The following is a 23,329-nucleotide window of genomic DNA, read 5'->3' as shown; positions in this document are numbered from 1 at the left end:
CATGTCACATTCATAGTTATACCTGCATATTTTAAGGATAAGTTGGTCTTCTGGTTATATTTTATCACTATATAAAATTTAGCCTATGGTATTTGTGCATCAGATATTGTCTCTGAAAAATGTTTGAAGCTTTAAAAAATACCTCTATGCTCTATGACAAACAATATATCGGGCAATGGAAAAATGATTTTAGTATTTTCTTTGTTTTCTGTATAATATTTCCTGTATTTGACCGATTTACAGAAACAGAAATATCACAAATGAGCAAATTCAAAATTAACTGTACGTAAAAATTCTGTGAAATATTAAAGAAATATTAAAGAAAATATAAAAAATAAAAAGCCAGTACAATAAGGAGAGGCTTTTATTTTGTTTTCAGTAAAGTTGCTGAAGTGTTCAGAAGAAGAAGCTCAGAATTAAAGTTGTTCTTGGGATTTGGAGGCGATCTGGTGGCTTGGAATCAGACACAAAGACAATGAATATTTGATTTAACGTTCTACCATATAAACAGAAATGTGGAAAAAAAGATCTAAATATCTGTTTGCCATTCCTAGTTACCTACATTGACCTAGAGGAGAAGAATGAAACACTGACCTAAATGTTCTATTCCTGTGTCTGATTCAAACATTTAAACAACAGAAGGTACAGTGCAGCTCGAATATTTCAAGTTATAGATGAACTGTTGTGTGCTGGGCAGGACCCTCTATATAAATTTTGAACACAGTCTCTCTGGGAGACATCGATAGTTGTAAATATTTAATTCAGTGTGCCTGACAATGCATGCCACTGAAATAAATCTTCACCAGATTGAATAAAAGATAAACAGCACGGAAATGTGACCAGCTCTGATGTACTGATTTTTATGCTATCGTTTTGTCAGTGTGGTCTTGTTGGGGTCATGTGTTTGTTTATCCAACATTTACAAGTGTCATCATTTAGAAACAAATGCAACAAATAGTCATGCTACCTTTCCATTATAGAAACACATATTTGATCCAAAGAATGACATTAAAAATGGGATTTGAATCCAGTGATTATTTGGTTTGAATTAATTTGTAGTCCTGTTGATATCTTTATTTTATGAACTCCACAATTTGAAGAATCAGTTAAAGCAATTGCAATTAAATGGATTTCACCTTTATCATTATTATGTTATTGTAAATTGAAATACACATAAATACATTGTAAATTGAAATACACATTGGAAGCCAAGGTGACTGTGTAATAATTATTTACCATGTACCAACCAGTGACAAACAAACAATCTGCATGATTTAGTTTTTAAACTTTTATTCACTTAAATTCTCAAGTGTTAAAGCAAGAACAAAACATTTATATGTCCTTTGGTGGGATTTTATTACACTTTATTAATATTGTATATGTAAACTGATATTCTTTGATGCCAGCACGTTGCCAATACAAAGGGAAATCAACTGCACAACTAAAAGCAATGATGACTAATGAAATACATGAATGAGAGAAACGGAGAGTAAGAGAAAACAAAATCAGAAACAATTGCTTCTGGATTTGGATGTCTTCATCAGATACAGTAAAGGTTGCCTTTTTCAATCACAGTTCGGCATAGATATAAAAAGACTCCATGACTAATTTTTTGTTTTCTCTGTTGAGAAAAGAACTTGCAAATACACTAATGGTTTTCTATGAATGTCTTGTCAGCTCAGGTGAAAAGAGCGTGGTGGCTTTAAGAAAAGAATTGGACAGCTTTTTTGAAATACCTTTCTGGAGGTGAGGGAGGGAGGGAAGAAGGTTTTGTACACATGTGCATCACTAACACCGGACAAAAGAATCTTTCAACCTACAAGGGTTTACAGAGTAACGCTCACAAAAGCACAGGTCAGTGACAGTATGCCGAGGTAGGGGTGAGGGGGGGCTCAGAGGGAGTTGAGGCAGGATGAACAGGAGGGATGATGAGATAGAGCTCGAAGGAGAGACAGAAAGCTATAGAGGGATTGACGTGGGCAAGGTTTGTGTGTCGCAAAGTGGCAGTCCGGACAAATTTCCTTCCATCCACAATGCGCTGACAGCAAAGAATGTGTCATGTCCTCTATCCTCTTTGTTGTTGTTTGGAAGTACAATGTCATGTTTCAGAGGCCAGTCTTTGCCATTCAGCAAAGACAGTTTCTTTGAGATTTCTTCAGCGTCAGTCCAGCCAACATTAACTCGCAGACCCATCCCAGGGGATAGGTAGTCACTGCTGGCATGTGCGAAAGCTGATTGGTTGCAGCTGTTGTTGCCTTGGCAATAAGAGAGGAAGTGAATGAGTCTGTATTTCTGTGGTATCCCTCCCTATACTGGAAGGAGCTCATGTACCTGGTATGGCTTAGAGGGGAGAGGGACCCTTACTGTTACTGTCAATCGACCAACTCTCAGTTTCTCTTTAGTCTTAATAATAATTGGCATTTTTAAGTATATGTTTGTTCATTTCTATATATTATTTGAAATTAAAAGAAAAGTTTTTGCACTAATTTTTCTGGCACGCTGCCTTTTTGTCAGCACGAATATCCATTGAGTCTGGTGGTGGAGAAGCTCAGTACAATACAATCCAGAAAGCTCATGGTTGTTGATTATTTGAGGGGAGTGGGGGGGGTTAAGGTGGAGAGATTGGGGGGTATACTACCCCCACGAGGTCACGAGTCTCTTTAAAGCACAGCAGGCCCACAGGAAGCTTCTCTCAGCATTACTGATCCTAGCAGCAACAGCAGTAGCCTGAGGAAGGACAGAGGCATCAGGGTTGGTTGGCCAGAATCTGGGAGCCCACAACCTCCAAGCTCACAACGAGGCTTCTCACACAGCAGGCCCATGTAGGCTGAGGGACAGTTGCAGCGGACGTTGTTGATACACACTCCGCCATTTTGGCAGCGTAGGAGTTCATTGTCACAGACCCGGGCTGTGGTGAGAGCAATGTAGAGACAAGAGAGAGGAGTGAGCAACAAACATGCTGGATAAGTTTGGGTGACACTTTCTTTGAGTGCATTGTGTATCAAAAGCATATTAAATACTTAAATATCAAAATATAATGAAGTATCATCACTGTTGCCCAACAGGGTTGGATGAACTTTTAGTTAAGAGAGTTTTCTTCAAACAAAGTGTCACCACATTCATTCATTAATTCATCTTCTACTGCTTATCCGTTTCCAGGTCATGTATGGTACTGGAGCCAATCCCAGCTCACTCTGGATGAGGGTTGGGTACGCCCTGGACGGGTCGCCAGGCCATTGCAGGGCCAAAACACAGAAACAGACAGAGACAAACAACCACTCACACTCAGATTCAGACCTACAGACAATTTGTTTTCACCAATTAACCCAAACATGCTTGTCTTTGGACGGTGGGAGGAAACTGGAGTACCTGGAGGAAACCCACACAAGCACAGGGAGGACTTCCAAACTCTGAACAGAAAGGCCCCAGCACCCTTCTTTTTGTGGGGCAACAGTGCTAAGCACTATGCCACTGTGCTGCTTGTCACTGCCTTCATTCTATCTTAAAGTAATCATTCACCATCTTGGAAAACTGGACCTTATTACTAACAGTTGGATGTTCAAATTGCTGTTGCGCACCTGTACAGCCAGTATGAAGCTGGATCCAGCAACTTGTCAGTCTAGGATAATGACTAGGAATGGGCGACAGATAGTGTCACTGTCCAATAGACACATAATTCACCAGCTTCTCAAAGTAATGCTCCATTTGTCAGAGGTGCTTTGCCATTATACCGAGCCAGACTATTTGTTTGTTATTGGACAACATCAGATTAGATTTTGTCTAATCTTTCTTCTAAGGCTGGTTCTAGCAGCTGCCTAGGGCTAGAAACATGCATGTGACCTTTAAGACCAAGAATACAATGCAAGTATCATAACTACAATTGGTCAAATTTGAAGAAATTAGGTTATTGGTGAATAATTTGTGTTTGTTTGTACCTAAAGCATGTCGTTTTCCCAGCCAGAGTCTATTTTTTTTTATAAGGGAATCAGAATAAAAATGACAAAAATTTCACACACACACAAATTTCAGGGGCTTCAAAGGGCTCTCCTGTCACACCTCATATTCTAGCTTAAGATGGTGGCAAGTCCTCTATATTTTAAACATCCCATAAGAATTTTACACCATCTTTTCATATTTTCATGGAGTGCTGATTTTTCCTTTCTCCTATTGTAAGGCCCTTGTACTCTTCTAATAATACGACATATAGTTAAACATTATAGCACCAGTGAAGCTTGACAAATGACAAATACCCATTTGTCATTTGTCATACCCAAGTTTAACATTTTGTTTGCATTTGGAAATAAAGGACATAAACCCCTTGATAGACAAGTGTAAATTTACAGTAACCATTATGTCTGTTGTGTGAGCAAACTCATCAATTTAAATTTCTTTTATAAAGAGCAATCACTAGTTATTTACTTAATAGAAATCTAGTTTGAGTCTGAGTGGCTCTCCCCCAAACAACACTGACTCTAGACAGACTGAACGTCAGGTGAAAATCAGTGTATATTTAGAGCTGGGACACCAAGGCCACTATATTCCCAGTAGAGGCAAGCTGCCAAGCAAGCTGGAGGCAAACAAATCAGTGCACACAAACTAATAAACCAACAGAGACAAATAAACAGTGATAAACGCAGGGGCCACTTCTGCCCATTCCAGTCCTTTATGGGAGTGGAAAACAATGTGGTGAGCAATCTATGAACTCTATGGAACATAAATATCACAGTAACAAATATCAGTCCTCTCTCCTAATACTCAGAATAGGATGCATGCTGTCTCACAGGAATTGCCAAATAAGGATCTGATAGGAGGCTTGTTAAAAAACAGTCCTATTTTTGCTTCCACACTTTTGTTGCAGATAGGAGAGATGCAGTTAGACTTTGTGAGTTTTGCTTCTGGCTACCACTCACCAATTATCATGTACTACTTGATCCAAATAAGATGTCTGAACTCAATCTTTGTTTTTTCTATCCAGCTGATATATTGATTTGATGACCATGACTAACCCATTGCAATAACTCAGTAAACATCAGCCTCTTTCTTTGGAAAACCTGATGATGCGACAAGAAAGGTAATAGAAATGTCTCCACAAGAACCATCAAGTGCAATAAATGAAAAAAAAAAACAAACAAACATGTTTTTCCCAAGAAGCCTTGATGCAATCTTAGACTCTTAATTACACATTATTAGACGTACATTTTATCGTGCCCTTCTTAACCGTCCTTTAAAGTCACATATTAACATCTAAACATAATCAAAATGGCTTGTATTTCCTGTGCTTAAGATTTCCGATAAAATGATTAACCAATTGCAACAGGCTAAAACATGACGCACGTGAAGGATCAGCTCAAGCTGTGACCATTTGAGAAAGATGGCAGCCTCAACTGTGCTGCCTCCTACTGCTCCTCATCAAAACAATCATTTGACTTTCACTGCATCTGATTTCCACCATGGTCACATTTCACTTCGAGGACAATGCTGAATGGATTTTTTGAGGTTGCATATACCTCTGTCCTTCAAAAACCAAAAAGCATACTAAGCCCTCTTCTGACTCTTCTAAGTTTCCAATAAGGGGGATCATTGTTGCTTTATGTGTATTATGTTTACACTTAAATACTGAGTGTGACTTTTCATGTTGAAAAACTGAATTCTGCATATGTTAAGTTGAATTCAAAGGAGGGTTGAGATAATGTTGGAGGCCCTCAATGTGGACCGCCTTGTCATCATAAAGACATACTGATTTCTCAAAACATCTTCTTAAGACATCAATAATAAGTTGCATCAAAGGCTTTGGGTCAGTGAGATTAAATATACTGTGGCACATTGAACGCATGAGCAAATCCTGTGGGCATGTAAGGCCATCCTGGGTATTCTGTATTTAGTCCTTGGTTAGGGAGGAATTTGGACTGAAAATGACTGTAAAATTGCTACTGTATTTTTAGCACTAATGTATAGAAAATCTGGTTTAGTCAGAAGAAGAATATTCTGGAGTTCTGCGCCTTCATCTCTATTCAGTCTTTCACATTAACCATTTCTTCACATGCAAACAGAGCCACTGCAGGCAGGAAATGACAAGATTTGTTGCGTTTGCTTTTGATATGAGTGATAATATTTAGAAAGGCGAGTGATGAACTATGTGTGCCTGTCTGGGTCTGTGATGTGTTTGATGAGAGATCTGAGTTTTAATTGCATTCTTCAGTCTGCATGCTGATACAATCCTGTCCACCCACATAAATACTGCAGTGGTGGGAAAGCAAGGGAAGGTCAGTGCCACAAAGTTTTCAAACAATTTGAGAGGTGGAGTAATTCAGTAATTCACTCTTTCTGAAACTTATATGGACAACATTTTGCGCAGTTTGTTATTTCTGCAATTTAATTTAAAGAATTAAACTTTCATATATTTTAGATTTATTACACAAAGATTATAATAATTTTTCAAAACTTTTCCTTTTTTTAATTTTGAAAATTTTGCAAATCAAAAATTCTGTACCTCTAAATATTAGAACATTTAATTTGGAGTTTGGTTAAATTACCTTTCATATAATATGAATATCTCTCAATATAGCCTTGTATACACAACCACAACCATGGCGAGATTCCTGACTTGGCAATAGTTCAGAAGACAAACAGTGACACAAGGAAAGTAAGCCATCTTGCTGTTGATCGAGGGCTGTATCTTAGCATAACTACAAAAGTAGACTGGAATAGAAAAGTATAGCAGGAAAAGATGCAAAAGGAAAAGGCTTTAATCAAATCCATAGTCAATGTGACATCTACGAGGAAGTCTTGGATGGCTGTGTGGCTCAGTCATCCCTTCATTCTTCCAGTACGACTTAGCACCTATGTTCTGTGCCACAACAACTACCAGTTGGTTTAACCATGCTGTTACTGGTCTGGATTAAGCTGCTGGTCTGACCTGAGCCCCACTGGTAGTCTTTAGGGTATTGTCAGAGAAAGATGAGAAATAGACCAAAAGACCCAGACAAGCTGAAGCTGCTATAAGAGCAACCTGGGCTTCCATAAGGTCTCAAATGAGCCACAGACTGATCTCTTCGTTGTCACAATGCACTGATGTAGTTATTACTTTGAGGAGTAATAAGGAGTCTCAACAGCGTATTGAGTTATAAATGATCAGTCTTTCCTGAACTTGAACATTTTCTTTGTTAATCTGTATTTTTTGATGAATAACATCAAGTCTTATAATATTGTGAGATGCTGGATTTCTTATTTTACAAAAAAAATAAAAAAATAAATAAAAAATATGTAGACGCAACTATGCAGAGTGGAGAAAGGCCTCGTTGTGCATATGTGGGTTTTCCCCCACAGTCTAATGACAAACAGGTTTACAGGGTAAAATTGAGATTAAATGTCCTTAAAGTGTGAATGTGAGCGTGTGAAACATCTCTATATGCCAATAATGGGAAAGAGTGGTATGAGAGCAGGACAGATGTACACTCTAAGGATAAGTAGCACTACAGATTGAACATTGTTTGTCACCAAATCCACTGACTAATTTGGAAAAATCAGAACAACTGATCCATTATGTTCCCATCTCATCACTTTTCTTCTTTCTCACTTGCTTGTTACGTGTTTATATTTAATACTTTGATATGTCAACATTCCAGTATTTCATGTGGTGAATCCACACTCACATGATGAGGAGAGATGTGGTGTGAGCTGTGCCAAACTGTGAGTTCAGATAGACCTTTTGTGTAGAAACAGATGCACATTGTGACAGTATGTACTAACAGTGCACATACTGGATATATTTGTCAAAAACAGCACATTTTAATGATCATCCATCTGTATCAGGAATAATGAAAATAAACAGATTATTACTCTCACACTGGATTTAAAGAATAATGCCCCTAATACGATAACACTTTTTATCTATACATTAACAAAGGCAAACCACTTACATAATCACTGTTTTAAATCCTTAAGTATCATGCATCTGAGAAACAGAGAAACACATAATATACCTTTTATGTGTCGAGAGTAAAAGTGGATCTTGGTGGTTGATGATATTATATTTCCTCCAGATGGTCACACTAATGATTCTAATTACACTTCACTTTCTGATCAAGAATTATATACCAAACACAGGAAACTGTTTGGCTGCAATTTATCCTGGTCTCTTTTAAGTGGTGGATTTGGATTCTCCAACCTAGATTCACAACCATCTTGCATTTAATATATAATGTTGTATGATGTGTTGTGCATGTACCACTTTCACAAAGGGCCCACTCTATTTAAATTTAGTTCTAGTTTGGTCCATTGGTTAGTAGCCCTCCCCCTTTCCTGTAATCATAGAATATAAACTGCTGCAGGTCTGATTAATGGAGGCAACACCAACAATTTTTTACCTATCCTAGAAATAATAAGCAAATTTTTTCTTCGTTAAAAACAACCCCTCCAAAGGTTGCTGTTGCATTTGTTTTTGAAAAAAAAAAAAAAAATCAAATAGAGAAAATCCTGCTCTTGCTCTGCAAGTGAATTTATCTGTCACCACGATGTTCTGGTCTTTCTTGAACGTCATCAGAAGTTAGTTTAACCATATCTGCTGAAGATTTTGAGAGATTGATATGCTATGCCGAGCAGTATGCCGTATTTTCTCTCTTTCAAAATGATACATTTTTTAAAAATTAAGCCATCATTTATCTTTTCTTGAGGTTATATTGTACAGTTTTACTGTATCTGAGCTGACTATTTTCACATAACTGATCTCATGTTCTGACTTATGTTCAATAATATGTTACTGACTAAATGGTAGGTTAATATTAAACTCTGCTTAGGCTGGTAATAATCACACATCCACACATCCATGAATCTCCCAACATGATAATTTAAATTGTAAAGGTGCTGTGGAACATGTATATTTATCCAGACAAATATTAATGTGGAGATACAGGCAGGCGAATACATGCCACTACCTTGTGTAAAAAGTCACAAATCTGAAGTATCCCAATCACAAAAACTAGCAGTGATGCAAAGGTGTCATGGTTGTTCAAATTTCAATTAGCCCCAATTATCAGCTGGACTGACAAGAATCTAGAGCCTTTGAAAATAAAACCAGCCCTTAAAGTGCCAAAGTAGTTGGTCTACATTAGTCAGAAAATTTACAATAAAAACTATTGATATTATTGTGTTTTTTTCTTTAACGTCAAAGAGAAGTAAACACCTCATCATGATATGCAATTTGTTTTGTGTACCTTCAGTAGGTTTGTCACTTGACGTCTGACTTTCAAGAAAGTATGAAAAATTGGTGACATTTGAAAGAGGAAAGAAAAAAAAAAAAAAGACTTCACCAGGCATCCATTGCAAAATGACCAGGGGGAATGTAAAGAGTAGACACTAATAAATGAGCTGGAACTCAAAATGACTTGTATTCCCCTTTAAACATGTTGTTGTTGGATGACATTGTCCTGTTGTGGACTAGCAAGGGGGTGAGGGCTACTCAAATAGATCACAGGCAGCCTGTCCACCAGTCAATATTGACTCAGCTGTTGTGTTGTTGATGTGCGACATGGCTGGATAACTGAGTTTTCTGAGTTTCCTGAGCTTCCAGCCAAATATCAGTAATGACAAAAAGAGAAAAGAAAAGAGAAAGGACAGGGACAGACAGAACTGAGGGGGAGGATAGTAAGGAGCTGCATAGGGAGGGTCATAGTTCTACTTACATTTGCAGCCATCTTCCCACAAATATCCGGGTAGACACTCCTGACACTTGGGCCCTGTAGTGCCCTCCTTACATATACAAAATCCTGTGCCATTACAGCGATCACTGACTGAGCCAAAGGGATTACAATTACACTCTGGAAAAACAAGACACACACATACACACACACAGTCTGGAAACAGGGTGCTTTGACTTTCCGCCACATATTTTCACAGTGTGAACCACAGTCCTCAAGCTCAATTAGAAGCTCATTGAGGTGCTTTATTATTTTTAACTGGCTAAATATATCAATAGATTTAAAGACTCATACAAAAAAAAAATGCGACCATTTCAACTGTAATGGTGACAGAATGAGAAAAGAATGACATTTCTTCTAGATGCATGAACACAATGTAATTATTAGAGCATATTTATAATAATTATAAAATGTATTTCACTGTTACATTGCTATACAATGCGCAATGAGAAAATATGAGGAGCATTATCATTAGCTTTGTTTTACAATGACATAATGAGCTGCATATGCTTTTCAAAGACCTGATTCATATGTTTAGAAAGAGAGAAAAAGGCAGAAAATGTGATGAACAAGTATTGGACAGAAAGGTGTCAATGAAACAAATACAAAGTGTTTATGCAAAGGTTTTAGAGAAATTGAGTGCAGGACATTGAAATGGGCATTGTTGTAATATATTCTTTAATGCTCCAATTTTGGTATGTTGTCCCTCTTAGTGGCATTTGATTTAATGTTAATATGCCTCTTTACGATCAAAATAAGAGGATGGCTTTCAGCTCATCAGTGATTGGTTGAAAAAATCCTTTCAAAAAAACCTACTCCAAAAAAGATAGAAAACAACCTGTCAAGTTTCCACTGTCCTACACTCAACCAACCTTCTAGCTCTCCACAGCGACTGGAGCACTGCAGTCAAAATGACACCTATTTTGACAGTCCCTGACCATCACATTGCACCTTCTGTGGCGGTGTTGGCTTCACGTGGTTGCACCCGAGTGACATCCAGGGGTCAGGCAAGAGGACAGAGGAGACGGCAAGTGACAAACGATAGGGGGGAGGGTCAGTGAGAGAGAGGGAAGATGATAGCAATTTTGGCACAAAGTAACGCCTCGGTGGCTTTCAACGCTTTGTGACGGGCTTCAGCTGCTACTCCTGAGGCCATTTCATGTATATGACATATGCACTCTGTGCCACCTTTGACTGGCGGTGTGACTTCCCTGTGACATTTCTCTCAGAACTCTTGTTTCCTGTCAGACCCTCTCGACCCCCTCAGGCCCCACAATTGCACCTGGCACTGAGCGCTGTGATCTCACACGCCACATGCCGGCTAAATCATCCAAACGAGAACCAAACTATTGCCTTAGAAACTATATGAAATGCAATTTTCCTGCATTTTTTACACATAAGAAAAACAGATGATGCAGGGTATAACTGCATGGACAAAGTGACAAAACCACCAGATGAAAATGGGTTTTAACTTCTGATTTCACAAAAATTATTTAATTGAATTGAATTAGTTGGACTGAATAATAAATCATAGTGTGTAATTTTATGAGTCTTTTATGAGAAGTACAAGGCCACAACTTAAAGAGGAAAATTACACTTAGTTAGGAAACAATAGGAAACAATTTTAGAATGATCATGAGGATCAGTAGCACTCAGATTGTCTGTCTGTCCAAGCATCAAGCAAGATAAGAGTTGGCACTGGGTAGCTTATTTAGTTTAATTTGGACAGAACTGGGCTAGCTTTTTCCCCCCTCATTCCAAATTTATGCAGAGGTAAGCTTGCGGCCTCTAGCTGCAGTGTCCTGTTTAGTGGACAGACATTGAAGAGCAATCAATCTTCCTGTCTAACCCATGGCAATTTACCTGAATATCAAAGGCACATTTCAAAATTATCTGCATTAGCAGTTAATTTTGTACATTAATGGGAAAAGACATTTTGGGCATCCCCACTAGGTTGTGCACATGCTATATATTTCTATTTCAATCTGCATATGGCATAATTCAAGCTTTAATTCTATACTTTGTATACTTCTTGTTCCTTAAACACAAACTAGCAGCTAGAAACTAAGATGCCCTACATTAATAGAAACAAGCCTACTGTAATATTTAGCATCACCCGCAAATCTGTCTGCAGATGTTAACACCACACATGGAAAAACTGCAAATCCCTTTGGTTTCACGATGCTGTGTTTCAGTGTCCTCCATAAAAACTATGTCAATCTTAAAAAGAGATAAATGAGTGACACCATTGTGCAAAAGTAGAAGATGCAAAAGAGGAAGGTATGAACAACAGTAAAAGACATGGATCTTGCATGGAGGATGCAAAAATGATGAAGATGTGGGCAGTGAAATGTGACATTTTTTTTTCTGGTGGGCAATGAAAGACAGGAGGTGAGGTTGGGAAAGTGTTTGTGTGAAACCAGTATGGCAGTGAAAGCGGGCCAGGTGGGGGACTAACCTATGCACACATTTTCATCATCCAGTTCTGCCGAGGCATTGCGGTAGTACCCCAGCTTGCATAGATGGCAGTGCTGGCCCCTAGTGTTGTGCTTACAGCTCACACAAATGACTGTGTTTAGCACCTCGAGGTAGCTGCATCGGTTGGAGTGGCCAAAACATTCACAGTCTTGCAAAGAGAGAAAAAATTTAAAGAGAAAAGAACAGAAAGAGAAAGAGAGAGAAAAAAAATAGAGTAGACGCGGTAGGAGTGCAGAAAATGTTACTGTTGCTGCGAGTGCTACGGCGGTAGGGTTAGCAAGAACTCAAGGAAGGTACCATGGCATGCAAAGTTAAGCAAGTTTAAAGACTGCAATGTGAGGGAGGAGAGGGAGATGCTGGGGGAGGATGACTAGGAGGGGAAGTTAATGATCAGTCTGGCATGGGCAAAGCCAGAGTTAGAGAAAGACATCACATATGAAAGCACAGCATTAGTAGGATTCGAAGAGGTTACATCACTTCAAACACACCACAACACAAGGTGAAGAAGGCGCTGAAATGATGGCACATGGTCACATTGTGAACACTGTGCAGGAGAAGACAGGTTAACCCATGAATGAAATGGATCTTTCGATACAGGAAATTTTGTGGAAGAACTCTCATGAAGGGTTTATCTGGTTTGAAATGATTACTGGGATTAAGATGAAACCTGTAATGCTGCTTCATGTCACAAAGCCACGTCAAATCAAATCAAATCAAATCAAATTAGATTTATTTATATAGAACCACATCATAACAAAGTTACGTCAAAGCACTTTACATATAGAGGAGGTTTAGACGACACTCTTTATAAAATTATTTAAAGAGACCGAACAGATCCCCCGATGAGCAAGCACTTGGCGAAAGTGGCAAGGAAAAACTTCCTTTAAGAGGCAGAACCAGGCTCGGGGGGGCGGCCAGCTGCCTTGACCGGTTGGGTTGAGAGTGGGAGAGAGAGAGACAGTGGTGGGGGGTATCAAAGTTGGGGAGAGTAGTATGTAATGAAATGCCTGAAAAATTCAATGCCCATACCTTTAATTTAATATGTTAAAGCAGCTCTGAAGGTGTTTTTTAAAGGCTTGTTGGCATCTAACTTCTTTGGACAGCATTTTGTAAGGCAAATAAGCACACAATAATCTGCAGTTGGGGGAGTGCGTCATCGCCTGTTATGTAGTGTTATGTCATGTTAAATTGGAACTATGGCTGTTTTGTTGAGTCGCAAATCTTGTGCCGCAATCAGTGATAGTCAAAGGCAACCCTACACTGAATGGGGCAGGATTGAGTATGCAGCCCCAGTGCAGCTCTCTCTTAGTGAGGATCAGTCTGCCATGCTGAGTGACCACTGACATGATGTGCCACAGTACAGACAGATGTGACCCGTAAGCCTCACTGGCAGCCACTTGGACAGAAAGACCACTCAGGGAAGCAGAAAAGTAGGGTTGGTGGATGGGGCTTTTGTCCAGGGGATTGTGGTTATTAAAGATTTGTATTAAGGCCAGATCCCTCTGTCCAGCCACTAACAGCCCAACAAATGAAGGACGGCCAGACAAGTCCACTCTTCCTCTCACCCTATTAAGCAGTGTGCGCTATCCACATTAGACACCTCACTGCCACATATATACTCTCACAAGACAAATAATCGCTTCTATCCAGAAATAGGCTAAGGCCATAAATCATGTACGCACAGGGAATAAAATATCTTGAGTCTTGGAAACCCAAAATAATTGTGTCTCAAACACCCACTTTATTTGCACTGAAAAAAATGTGATTCCAAAGAACATTTATGTTGGTACTCATCAGTCCAGAATGCAGTGAGATGCAGTGTTTGGGATGGTTCATCTGAGGAACGGTATATTGAATTAATTCCAGAGCTCCTACCTCGCTTGCTGTTTGCAATGTAGACAGAAGGGGCAGTTGATAATGCAACTTGAGGAGCTACTAGACAAATTAAAAGAAGAAATGACAACAACAACAACAAAAAAAACAAAACATGATATAGCAATTAAACACAAAACATGTAATGTTATAGAATTAACTATGATGTGTAACATGTTTAATAATAAATGAAACTGTAAAAGAAAAAGAGGAAAGAAACATGTGCAACAATGATGAATGATGGCAGTGGGAACTAAGGAGTGTCTTTGCCAAATGAAGTTGGCTGCTTGAAGCAACATCTGTTGCAAATGCCTTAGATTCTGAACAATTCAAATATTATGGTTCCTCCATTATGCTTCATTACATTAATGAGTGCTTTATATACTTCAAAAGCCTCTGCGTGTTTCTTCAGACAGAAACCGTCCCCTAAAAAACTACTGCATTGGAGGCAAGTAAGAAGTATATTCACCCTATAAATTTGTGCACAGGCACGTGGGTCAGGGAACTGGCTCACAATGAACACATCAATCCCTCAATTCCTTTCCGGTCATAAAACAAACATTGGAAAAAAATAAATAATAGGCTCAGCCTCAGCCATTGCACTGGGTGACATAAGCCTCTGACATATACACTGTGTGTGCTTGGCTGCAGTCATGGAAACACAGAGCTGATTGGTTGTGAGCTAGTTGTTTGTGAGTTGGCTGCATACCAGATCTTTGTGATAGATTAAGCTAACCTAATATCAGTGTGGTTAAAACCTCCATGAAACTACCTACTTTTCTTCTTAATGCGCATACATTGGTCTGAGAGTATGTGCACTTCATTAAAATCCAGTGTGTATGCATAAATGTACAGTGACATTGAATGTTTGAGAAGATAACTGTGCAGCACTGCAACATGTGGCAATGTACATGCCATATGAATACACAAGGCCCTGCTGGAGGAGCCAGAGCCCTTTATCATGAGTAAGACAAGCAGGTTGTTCAGGAATATAACCAAGGGGGAAGTTGCTACGCACAAATAGTCTTCCATTTGTAAAAAAACAGTTGTTCTATAATCTTAGATGCCTACCTTCTTTTCGGTTAGCGACACCTAGGGATGACACATTCGGCCGAACTGCGTGCAATTGAGAGAAACCAGGTGTTATTCACGTGCACTTGTTTAAAGCCCTTTACAAATATTTTAAAAGGGTGGGGGGAGCTAGGCGAAGGTAGTGGACACAGGACTGGAAACATGAACAAGTCCAGCATGACTCAAATCAGTAAATCAGGAAACAGCAAATACAACGGGGCAGGGCTGACATGGACGAGCAAAGAGAATACATCAACAGACTCATTAAAAGGACATTGGCGTGATGCTGTATGTCATTTGTATGTAATTTGTCTGAGTTGCTCTAGCTGCATACGTGTTTATGACAATGAGAATAATGAGTGAAAAACTGAAGAAAAAAGATAAAACCATCTTGAACTTAGCATTTAAGCCATGACTTGTGCAAGAGCATCTACACTATGTATAGCAAATTAAGACGTTAGAGGGCATTTTGTTTAATTCATCCCATTGATTATGTAATCAATATCTAATTACAATGTATTTCAGGTGAAGGAATAACAATGAATAAATAATGACAGGTGTTGGGACTTGGAATGATGGACCTCTGGGGGTAGCATAACCTCATAATTACATACAAGTCGGTATTTCCGCATCAGGGAAATACTTTGTGGTTGGAAGTGGAGAGGACTCAAGCAAAGGGAGGAATACGGATAAGTTTCCTAATTGTGCCCCTTAATCTCTTCACTTGATCTATCTGTCCTTTTGCTGACTCCATGCAGTCTGGGGTAATTAACATCCAGTGGCGTCGTGGCCTGAATCTCATTACTGTGAATATGATTGCTGTTTGCAATGGCTGCCTTCTATACACGCAAATATGATTGTGTAATGTATGGATTTTTATCTTAGAATGTCTATACACTGTAACAATCAATGTTAAACCCACCTAACATTACAAGTCATTTATTTGGAGTTCGCTATAACAGGAGAATATCATGCAATGTCTTCTTTTCTTAAATTTTTTTTTTATCACCCCTAAAAATGTGCCATACTTTATCCTGCTTGGGGATTCTGGTTTCTGTGACAACTGCAGTGGGTTAAAATCGCCGAGGTCACTCAATGAGTAGCTCCTTGAAAATGACAAATTGAAAAATGAAGAAGCCAATCACCACTCATACTCAGGATGGGGTGTCCTGTCTTCCTTATATTCCTTCCTTCCTTATATGTGTGGATTTGTTTGTTTTTTTTTTTGCATTAAATTTGCTTAAAAAAACTGACTTGCGAGGACATCAACAATCTGTGTAACCGAAGTAACATATATGTTATCTCATGTGACAAAACACACTGTCTGAATCTATAAAGTTTAATTTGTAAAGTAAATACATTATTCAATTACCCTGTGTTGGAGATTGATTGGATGTGATACACTTCTGGGTTATATTAATTATTTTGTTACAGGGAATATTCAGGTAAAGTAAACTAAATTAGTGATGATAAATTTCAATCAATGCCATACACACAGTGAAATGAAATCTGGGACAGAGAATTTTTTTGTTTGTTTGTTTGTTTGCTTGTTTTTTGTATTAATTTCACTATAATGGTATATTAGGCAATTCTGCTTGGCTTAATAAACTTGAAATTGAATTGAGAAAAGTCAATAAAAAATTCAATTACCTTCAAACACCAAGAAAAGTGCAGCGTTTTCTTTATTGCTTAGAATAGCTTTGCATTCATCTCACAACATCAAGGTCATCTTAGCTGCTTTTTGTCAGTTTTATTCTTACTGAATGTAGACGCGGTTTGTGTTTGCACTGCAAACAGCTTCAGCCTCCATTGAGGAGTCTTAAAACAGTCAGTGTTTAGATTTTAGTGAGCAGCTGCTGTAACAAGAAAGCCACTTGTGTGAACTCAAAATCCCTGTGGGCCAATCTGGATGAGAAGTGAAGACTTTGGTTTGTGAGAGTGTACTTTCTACACCACCCAACCCCCAATTCACACACACATTTACACAAATAACTACACACTTATCAGCATGCACACTCTCCCTGCAAAGGTTTGGAGGACAGCCATTGGGCATATACTCTGGCATGACATTTGGATGGGACAAAGGCGGCTGAATATGTATGCATGTATATACAGCAGGTATGAAGAGCATGCACACACTCTGAGCTTTGGGCAGGCCATGCATGGGGCAGAAATATAATTTCTGTGGTGTGAAGAGGTGGTTGATGCGGCAAGTGGACGGAGATTAGTAGGGGGAGGAGGTTGCAGGTTTTGTCTTCTTGACCACATGTCCATTTCTGATTCATGACATAGCATTAGACTTTACAACCAGCATTCGCTTCCTGCATAAGCCACTCACCACTAAAGCCTGATTAAAAACCACCTGGGAACAATCTGTTCCCACTCTGTGTCTCACTGCGCATTGTGGGAAACTTGCCCAGCCATCGTCTTAGTGTTAAAATGATGAAAACACATGCCCATTGGTAGAGCTCCTGAGCTGGATGCTTGGTGAAATTCGGCAACTGGCATTATTAGGAAAATCTCAAAATCTGCACGTTACAAGTTAACAAGTTTGATATTTTGGGAAATATTCTTATTGTCTTTTCTTTTTTTTATCAGAGTAAATGAAAAACACATAGTTTCTGTCTTTACACATTTGGTTCTTGTTGAGATTGAATAAATGAGACTGTATCAAAAAGTGACCTTTCAACCAAATGACAGGAATTTATATTGTTCAGTTGCCTGAAGAGAGCAAGGCTGGCAGCTAAGCAAAACTAAGCTAACAGTCTCCTGATATCAGCTTATCTTAAACAGATGTGAGAGTCATCAAATGTAACTCTCAGCACGTGTATTTCTCAAAATACCATACTTACATATTTAAACTAACTGGAGAATAACTTTAAACTCTCTAGATTTGAAAATGTTTGAAAAAAATCCAACACATTATAAAATCTGTACCACTTTGTGCCATACTTTTCTTTAAATGTGTTGGCTGACCTGAGAGGTTCATAAACCTCTCTTTACTTAACCTCTCTAAACGTTGACTGGTGTTAGCGTGAAGCACCAAAACCAATAATGGCAGTAACACCTGTAAACATGCATATCACCTTAATCAGCTGCTCTATGTGGGTCCATGATTGGTTTGAGAGGAGGCACTTTACTAATCAATGTGGTGCTGGGGATCAGAGGAGACTCAGTGAGAACAGGGCAATGATTAAGGAGAATTGAGCCAGGCAATGCACTTTGACTTGTTCAATACAGCCCCATGGTTCCTGCACCACACAGCCTTACAGGCAGTAGTAACTTGAGTCAAGGCACTTCTCTTCCTCCTCCTCCTGAGGGGCTACTGGTTGACGAAGATAATACCACTGAGGCGCTTGTGGCTTATATTAAAATGACCTCCTGTGACATTATACTGGCAGAGAGGTCTTGGCAGTTTAATAAAAATCTAGACGCCATTTATTTATAATGCATAGGAGAAAGAAAAAAACAAAACAAATGACATTCAGTATGCAGAGCCAGGCAAATGTTATCTCTTGGGGTTGAATCTGGATAAAACAAATTAATATGCCCACATCATGACAATATAACCCCCAGCTACTGCATAGAGACACTCATCTCCCTCTTCAACACCGGAAACGTTCTCAACCATTGTTGATCCCTCGTAAGAAGATGGAGATCAGAAATGAACAGTTGGCACAGGGGTTGAAGGGATGTATGGAGAACAGTTGTACAATAGGCAAAGCAAAGCAAAGTATCAAGCATTTATGTTGTTGTTGTTGTTTTTTTGGTTGTTTTTTTGTAACAGTTTACTTACTAACTGGACCAATGTTATTAGGTACACCTGTAAGAGAAGAAGAGAAATAACATCTTAATAGAAGGCACATGATGGAGTTAAAAACAACAACTACAGCATTTCACCTCCAGACTACAAGTACCCTGTCAGCTCACATTCATCAAAAAGAGCTGTTAACCATTGGAGCAATATTTAGTCTGAGTCTTCATTCACCATGATTCTAAACTGCTGTCCTTTGCATGTTTGACATCACACTTGTTTGGCTTCTTCTGGATTCCTCCAAATTTTCTGCTTTTATGTCTCTGCCATTCGTGGAGAACGAAAAGGTCACTGCTGCCCTCTTCCACAGCAAAGGGTAGATCATGTCCAAGCCTCCCAGCAGGTTTAAACATTGATATTTTCCTTATTTCAAAATCACAAAGTTGCACACTACCTTAAGATGGTTGTCACTACATCATCGCCCTTTCAAATGTGTTACCAAAGATACACAAGGCAGAATCCTAGGACACTCACACTTACAGACACACACACACACATATTAAATGCCATCATAGATGGCAAACTCTGCCTCTGACGCCAAAGGAGGACATGTTTTATCCTGCAGTTTGCCTGCCTGTCCCTCCATCAAGCAATCCCTTGTGCCAGACAGCCTTTGAAAAGATAATGCAGTCTGTCTCATCCCCATGGTGACCACATCTCTCCCACACCAGGACACTGGCTGTTTGAGAAGACTCAGGCATTCACTTACACCAGTCACTCCAGCTTCTGAACTCACCAACAACATCTTGGTTTGTAGAATTCATTTTAGAAATATAAAAGGCCAATTTTCTTCAAAGGTATGTGAAGGTTAAACAGCATATTTATGGTCAGCATTTATTCTCAGAGGAATTTGCTTCCAGGAAATTGTTGCAAGGTCCACTTTTACATTATCCTGGTGAAAGGAGACCTTTCCATCCATTCACTCCACCTTCTGTCCTCAATATATGTAGCAGTCTGCCTACAAAAACACACAGCACACAGGAGGAGGAGAACCATGTTTGGGAACACCCGAATAATGTGGAGAATATATTATATGAAAGGAGCTATCTCTTCCTCTCTGGCTAATAACTCTCTTCATCCACTTGCCAGGTGCTGGCTGTGCAGGAGGCAAGCAGGCATCTGTACAAAGTTTTTGGGGGGGCCCTTTCATCCTTTCAATGGAGTCATTGTGAAACACCTCCAAGTAGTCCAGGGAAATGAGGATTTCCTGAGTGTTTATGTGTATGCACACATGCATGTGTATCCGTTGTGTATGTGCTCTTGTCATTCAATCACTATGCCTCTGATCTCTGCCTGCCAGCCGTGGAGCTAAATCTGTGACCTGTGTGAAAGCTGTGAAGTACAGGAGGCTGTACTGGCACACAGAGGCAGAGCATAATGGATGTCAAACCTCAAGGGGGTGAGCAGATGCTAAGCAGGAGACCGGAAGGACAAGGACAAGGACAATCTAAATCACAATCACCTTACTCAACAAGTACATTTTGATTTGGCAGTGTTGGTGTTACAATGCTGTTACAAAAGCACAGTGACCAGCACATTGTGGGAACCCAAACATTAGTCTTTGTTTCTTGGGATGCAGCTACATCCAGCTAATATTATTTATTTGGCCAAATGTCAATTTTCATTCATTCATCTGCAACTGCTTATGCATTTCCTGGTTGCGGGGGTTGGTGGAGCCAATCCCAGCTCACACTGGTTGAAAGCAGGGTACACCCTGGACAAGTTTCCAGTCCATCACAGGGCCAACAGAGACAAACAGAGACAAACAACCACTCACACTCAGACCTACGGACAATTTAGAGACAATGTCTTTGGACAACGGGAGGAAACCCATGCAGACACAGGGAGAACATGCAAACTCCACACAGAAAGGACCTGGGCCCAGAAACCGAACCCACAACCTTCTTCTATGCCACCATGCTGCCCTCCAAATGTCAATTTATAAATATTATTTTTAATTAACACTTTTAGATGAGTTCTCCCTGGGTCTGTGTGGGTTTCCTCCGGGTACTCCGGTTTCCTCCCACTATGCAAAGACATGCATGTCTAGGTGAGGTTGTCTCTAAATTGACCGTAGGTGTGAATGCAAGCGTGAGTGGTTGTTTGTCTCTGTTTGTATTTATGTGTTGGCCCTGTGATGGACTGGCAATCTGTCTGGGTTGTACCCCCCTTCACTGAATATGAGCTGGTATTGGCTCCAGCAGCCCTACAACCTGGAAACTGAGAAAGCGGTAAAAGATGGATGGATGGACATTTAGTTGAACATGGTGTATCTGAAAATGAATTCACTAATGTCATTATCAATGCGCAATTGATTAGATATGCAGTTAATTTAGGTGATGAGCTTCAAGCTACACACAATTCACAATAGGAATATGTGGCGAAAACTTTAAATAAAGTAAAAAGGTGTTGAGGCCATTGTCTTTTTCAATGACATGTAGCAGAGTATGTTTGCTATAAACTGTCAAGCATTAAATAACCATTAGCTGTCTATTTTCCTGTCAGCTACTTGTCAGTCGAGGAGTGTTAGAGGGCTGTGAAAAGGTTTTGAGGTGATAATTGTAGACTACACTTAATATTATATAACACCTATCAACCAATGATTGGTCGATGATTCCCACCTGTTTAATTATTTGTGCCCCCTTTTATAACTACTTTTATAATGCAAATTAACTAACTGCTTAATGAATTAACATAACAATAGGAATTTATGAAACCACAAGTTGAAGTCCAGAAACGTCACAACTAGAGTGATATCCAGTGTTAAGGATAAGGGAAAACACACGAGTTTAAAACACATTTTTCCTCATCATATCTCTTAGACTAGAACTGACCATGTTTGCCCTTGTTACAGTTTTTGTCATAAACTAAATCATACTTTTAGGACAAATATGGACATCATTATTTTCTACTTAACCGTGCATTACAAACACTATTGATGTGCACAAGTGCTGAACCAAAAATAAATTTAAAAGGGGGGATCCACTTATTCACAAAGAGAATGAAATAGTTTTGACTGTGTAACTGAAGAAAGAAAGAAAGAAAAAAAAAAAGCAAAGCATGACTAAAAAAGAGCCCAGTTAGGGACCTGCAAGAGCAATAGTACACAGGCAAAATTTACATCTAGTTTGGAAGATTAGCAATTAAATTCACTCCCCTCCGTGAAGTTCATAGTAAAGGCAGAGAAAATGTTCATCAAAACATCATGTTCACAGAGTGATGGTCTGACTTAACTTTATAACACATTGGCCTAAGCAGTGTACTGGAGGGTGTGCTGGACATGTCACAACTCATGGGAAAAGCACTCTTCTTAATTTTACATTGTAAAATGCTAGCTGCACTTATATTCATCATGCTTTTCAGAATGCTATCTCTACCTTTACTGATATAAATTTAATGTACTCAAACAAAATATAAATTATGCCCCATGCAAACAAGTTCTGCTAAAGTGACATTTTGTCTCTTTTGAGTTTTGGGCCAAATAACCTTATCTTCCAGATCACAAGCTGGAACACCAATGGCCTGTCAGGGTAATTATTTGTCGCTTTATTAACAACCTGTGGGGTTTGAGCAGATGTCCAGGATCTCATGTTGGGTCATTCGATTAATTTTCAATCACCGTCATTTTCCATCCCCTTCACCTGCCTGGACCTCCCATTACAAGGCACAGTTGCAATCTAATTTTGTCCTACCGCACAGGAAGAGCTTTGTGTTGATGGTACACTCCATTGATTTTTATGAGTTGTGCAGGGATTATGGTTGCAAACCACTGTGTAGTGAAAATGATCTCTAAAGGGGTGTGTGATCAACTGAACATGATCTGCATTCATGTGGGGATAGTACATGTGACAGACATACACACAAACACACTGACATGGTCATTAAAATACAGTTGGCAGCCTGACTAATGTTGCATCAACGGACTTACAATGCAAGTCACTTCACCGAGTTGTGTGGTGACAATCCCACAGCTATGTTCATAGTTCACTGGTTCTCTTCGTTAGACTGTCCACTATCCAGGACATCACTGTACATAGTTTAATAGCCATGATGAAATCTTCTGTTTGGCATATATCCAGTGTGTGCGCAAGTGTTTGTGGGCATCATTACATTGTATCTGTCAGTATCCATCCTGCTTTGACCCTGGATGCGTCTCACCTGCTTGCCTTGGCAGAACCTGGACTCCTTTGGAAAGGTTCTTATCTGCTGAATTTCCACAGCAATCATAGTTTGTAATTACTTTCCCTGGCTGCCATCATTTTATAGCAATCCATCATCATCTGGAGCTCTTCCACAATGTAGACTCCAGTAATGGTGGCAGGCATTGCTAACTGGTTAGCAACAGAGAGGCTGCCAAAACCAAGCACATGACATTTAACTTGATTGAATTCCTCAGGAG

The 23,329-nt window shown here is 39.3% G+C and overlaps 1 protein-coding gene across 10 annotated transcripts in view; it reads right to left on the bottom strand.

The window, feature by feature from the left end:
* Positions 1-1,283: 1,283 nt before the first annotated feature.
* Positions 1,284-23,329, bottom strand: part of ntng1a (netrin g1a) — a 113,284-nt gene continuing 91,238 nt past the window's right edge. The window contains exons 5-9 of one of the 10 annotated variants that reach the window (XM_029528898.1): positions 18,913-18,939; positions 15,117-15,161; positions 14,049-14,108; positions 9,681-9,815; positions 1,284-2,908 (exon numbers count right to left, since the gene is read on the bottom strand). In XM_029528898.1, the coding sequence (XP_029384758.1) occupies positions 2,661-2,908; positions 9,681-9,815; positions 14,049-14,108; positions 15,117-15,161; positions 18,913-18,939 (515 nt within the window). In that variant the 3' untranslated portion in view covers positions 1,284-2,660. Of the gene's footprint in view, positions 2,909-9,680; positions 9,816-12,153; positions 12,322-14,048; positions 14,109-15,116; positions 15,162-18,912; positions 18,940-23,329 lie in introns of all 10 variants that reach the window. The other 9 variants (XM_029528899.1, XM_029528903.1, XM_029528904.1 and 6 more) reach the window with 9 other exon arrangements.

This window comes from Echeneis naucrates, chromosome 20, assembly GCF_900963305.1.
Source record: "Echeneis naucrates chromosome 20, fEcheNa1.1, whole genome shotgun sequence".
Classification (NCBI taxonomy): domain Eukaryota; kingdom Metazoa; phylum Chordata; class Actinopteri; order Carangiformes; family Echeneidae; genus Echeneis; species Echeneis naucrates.
The sequence above is the reverse complement of the archived record's forward strand: the minus strand, read 5'-3'. Positions and strand labels throughout refer to the sequence as shown.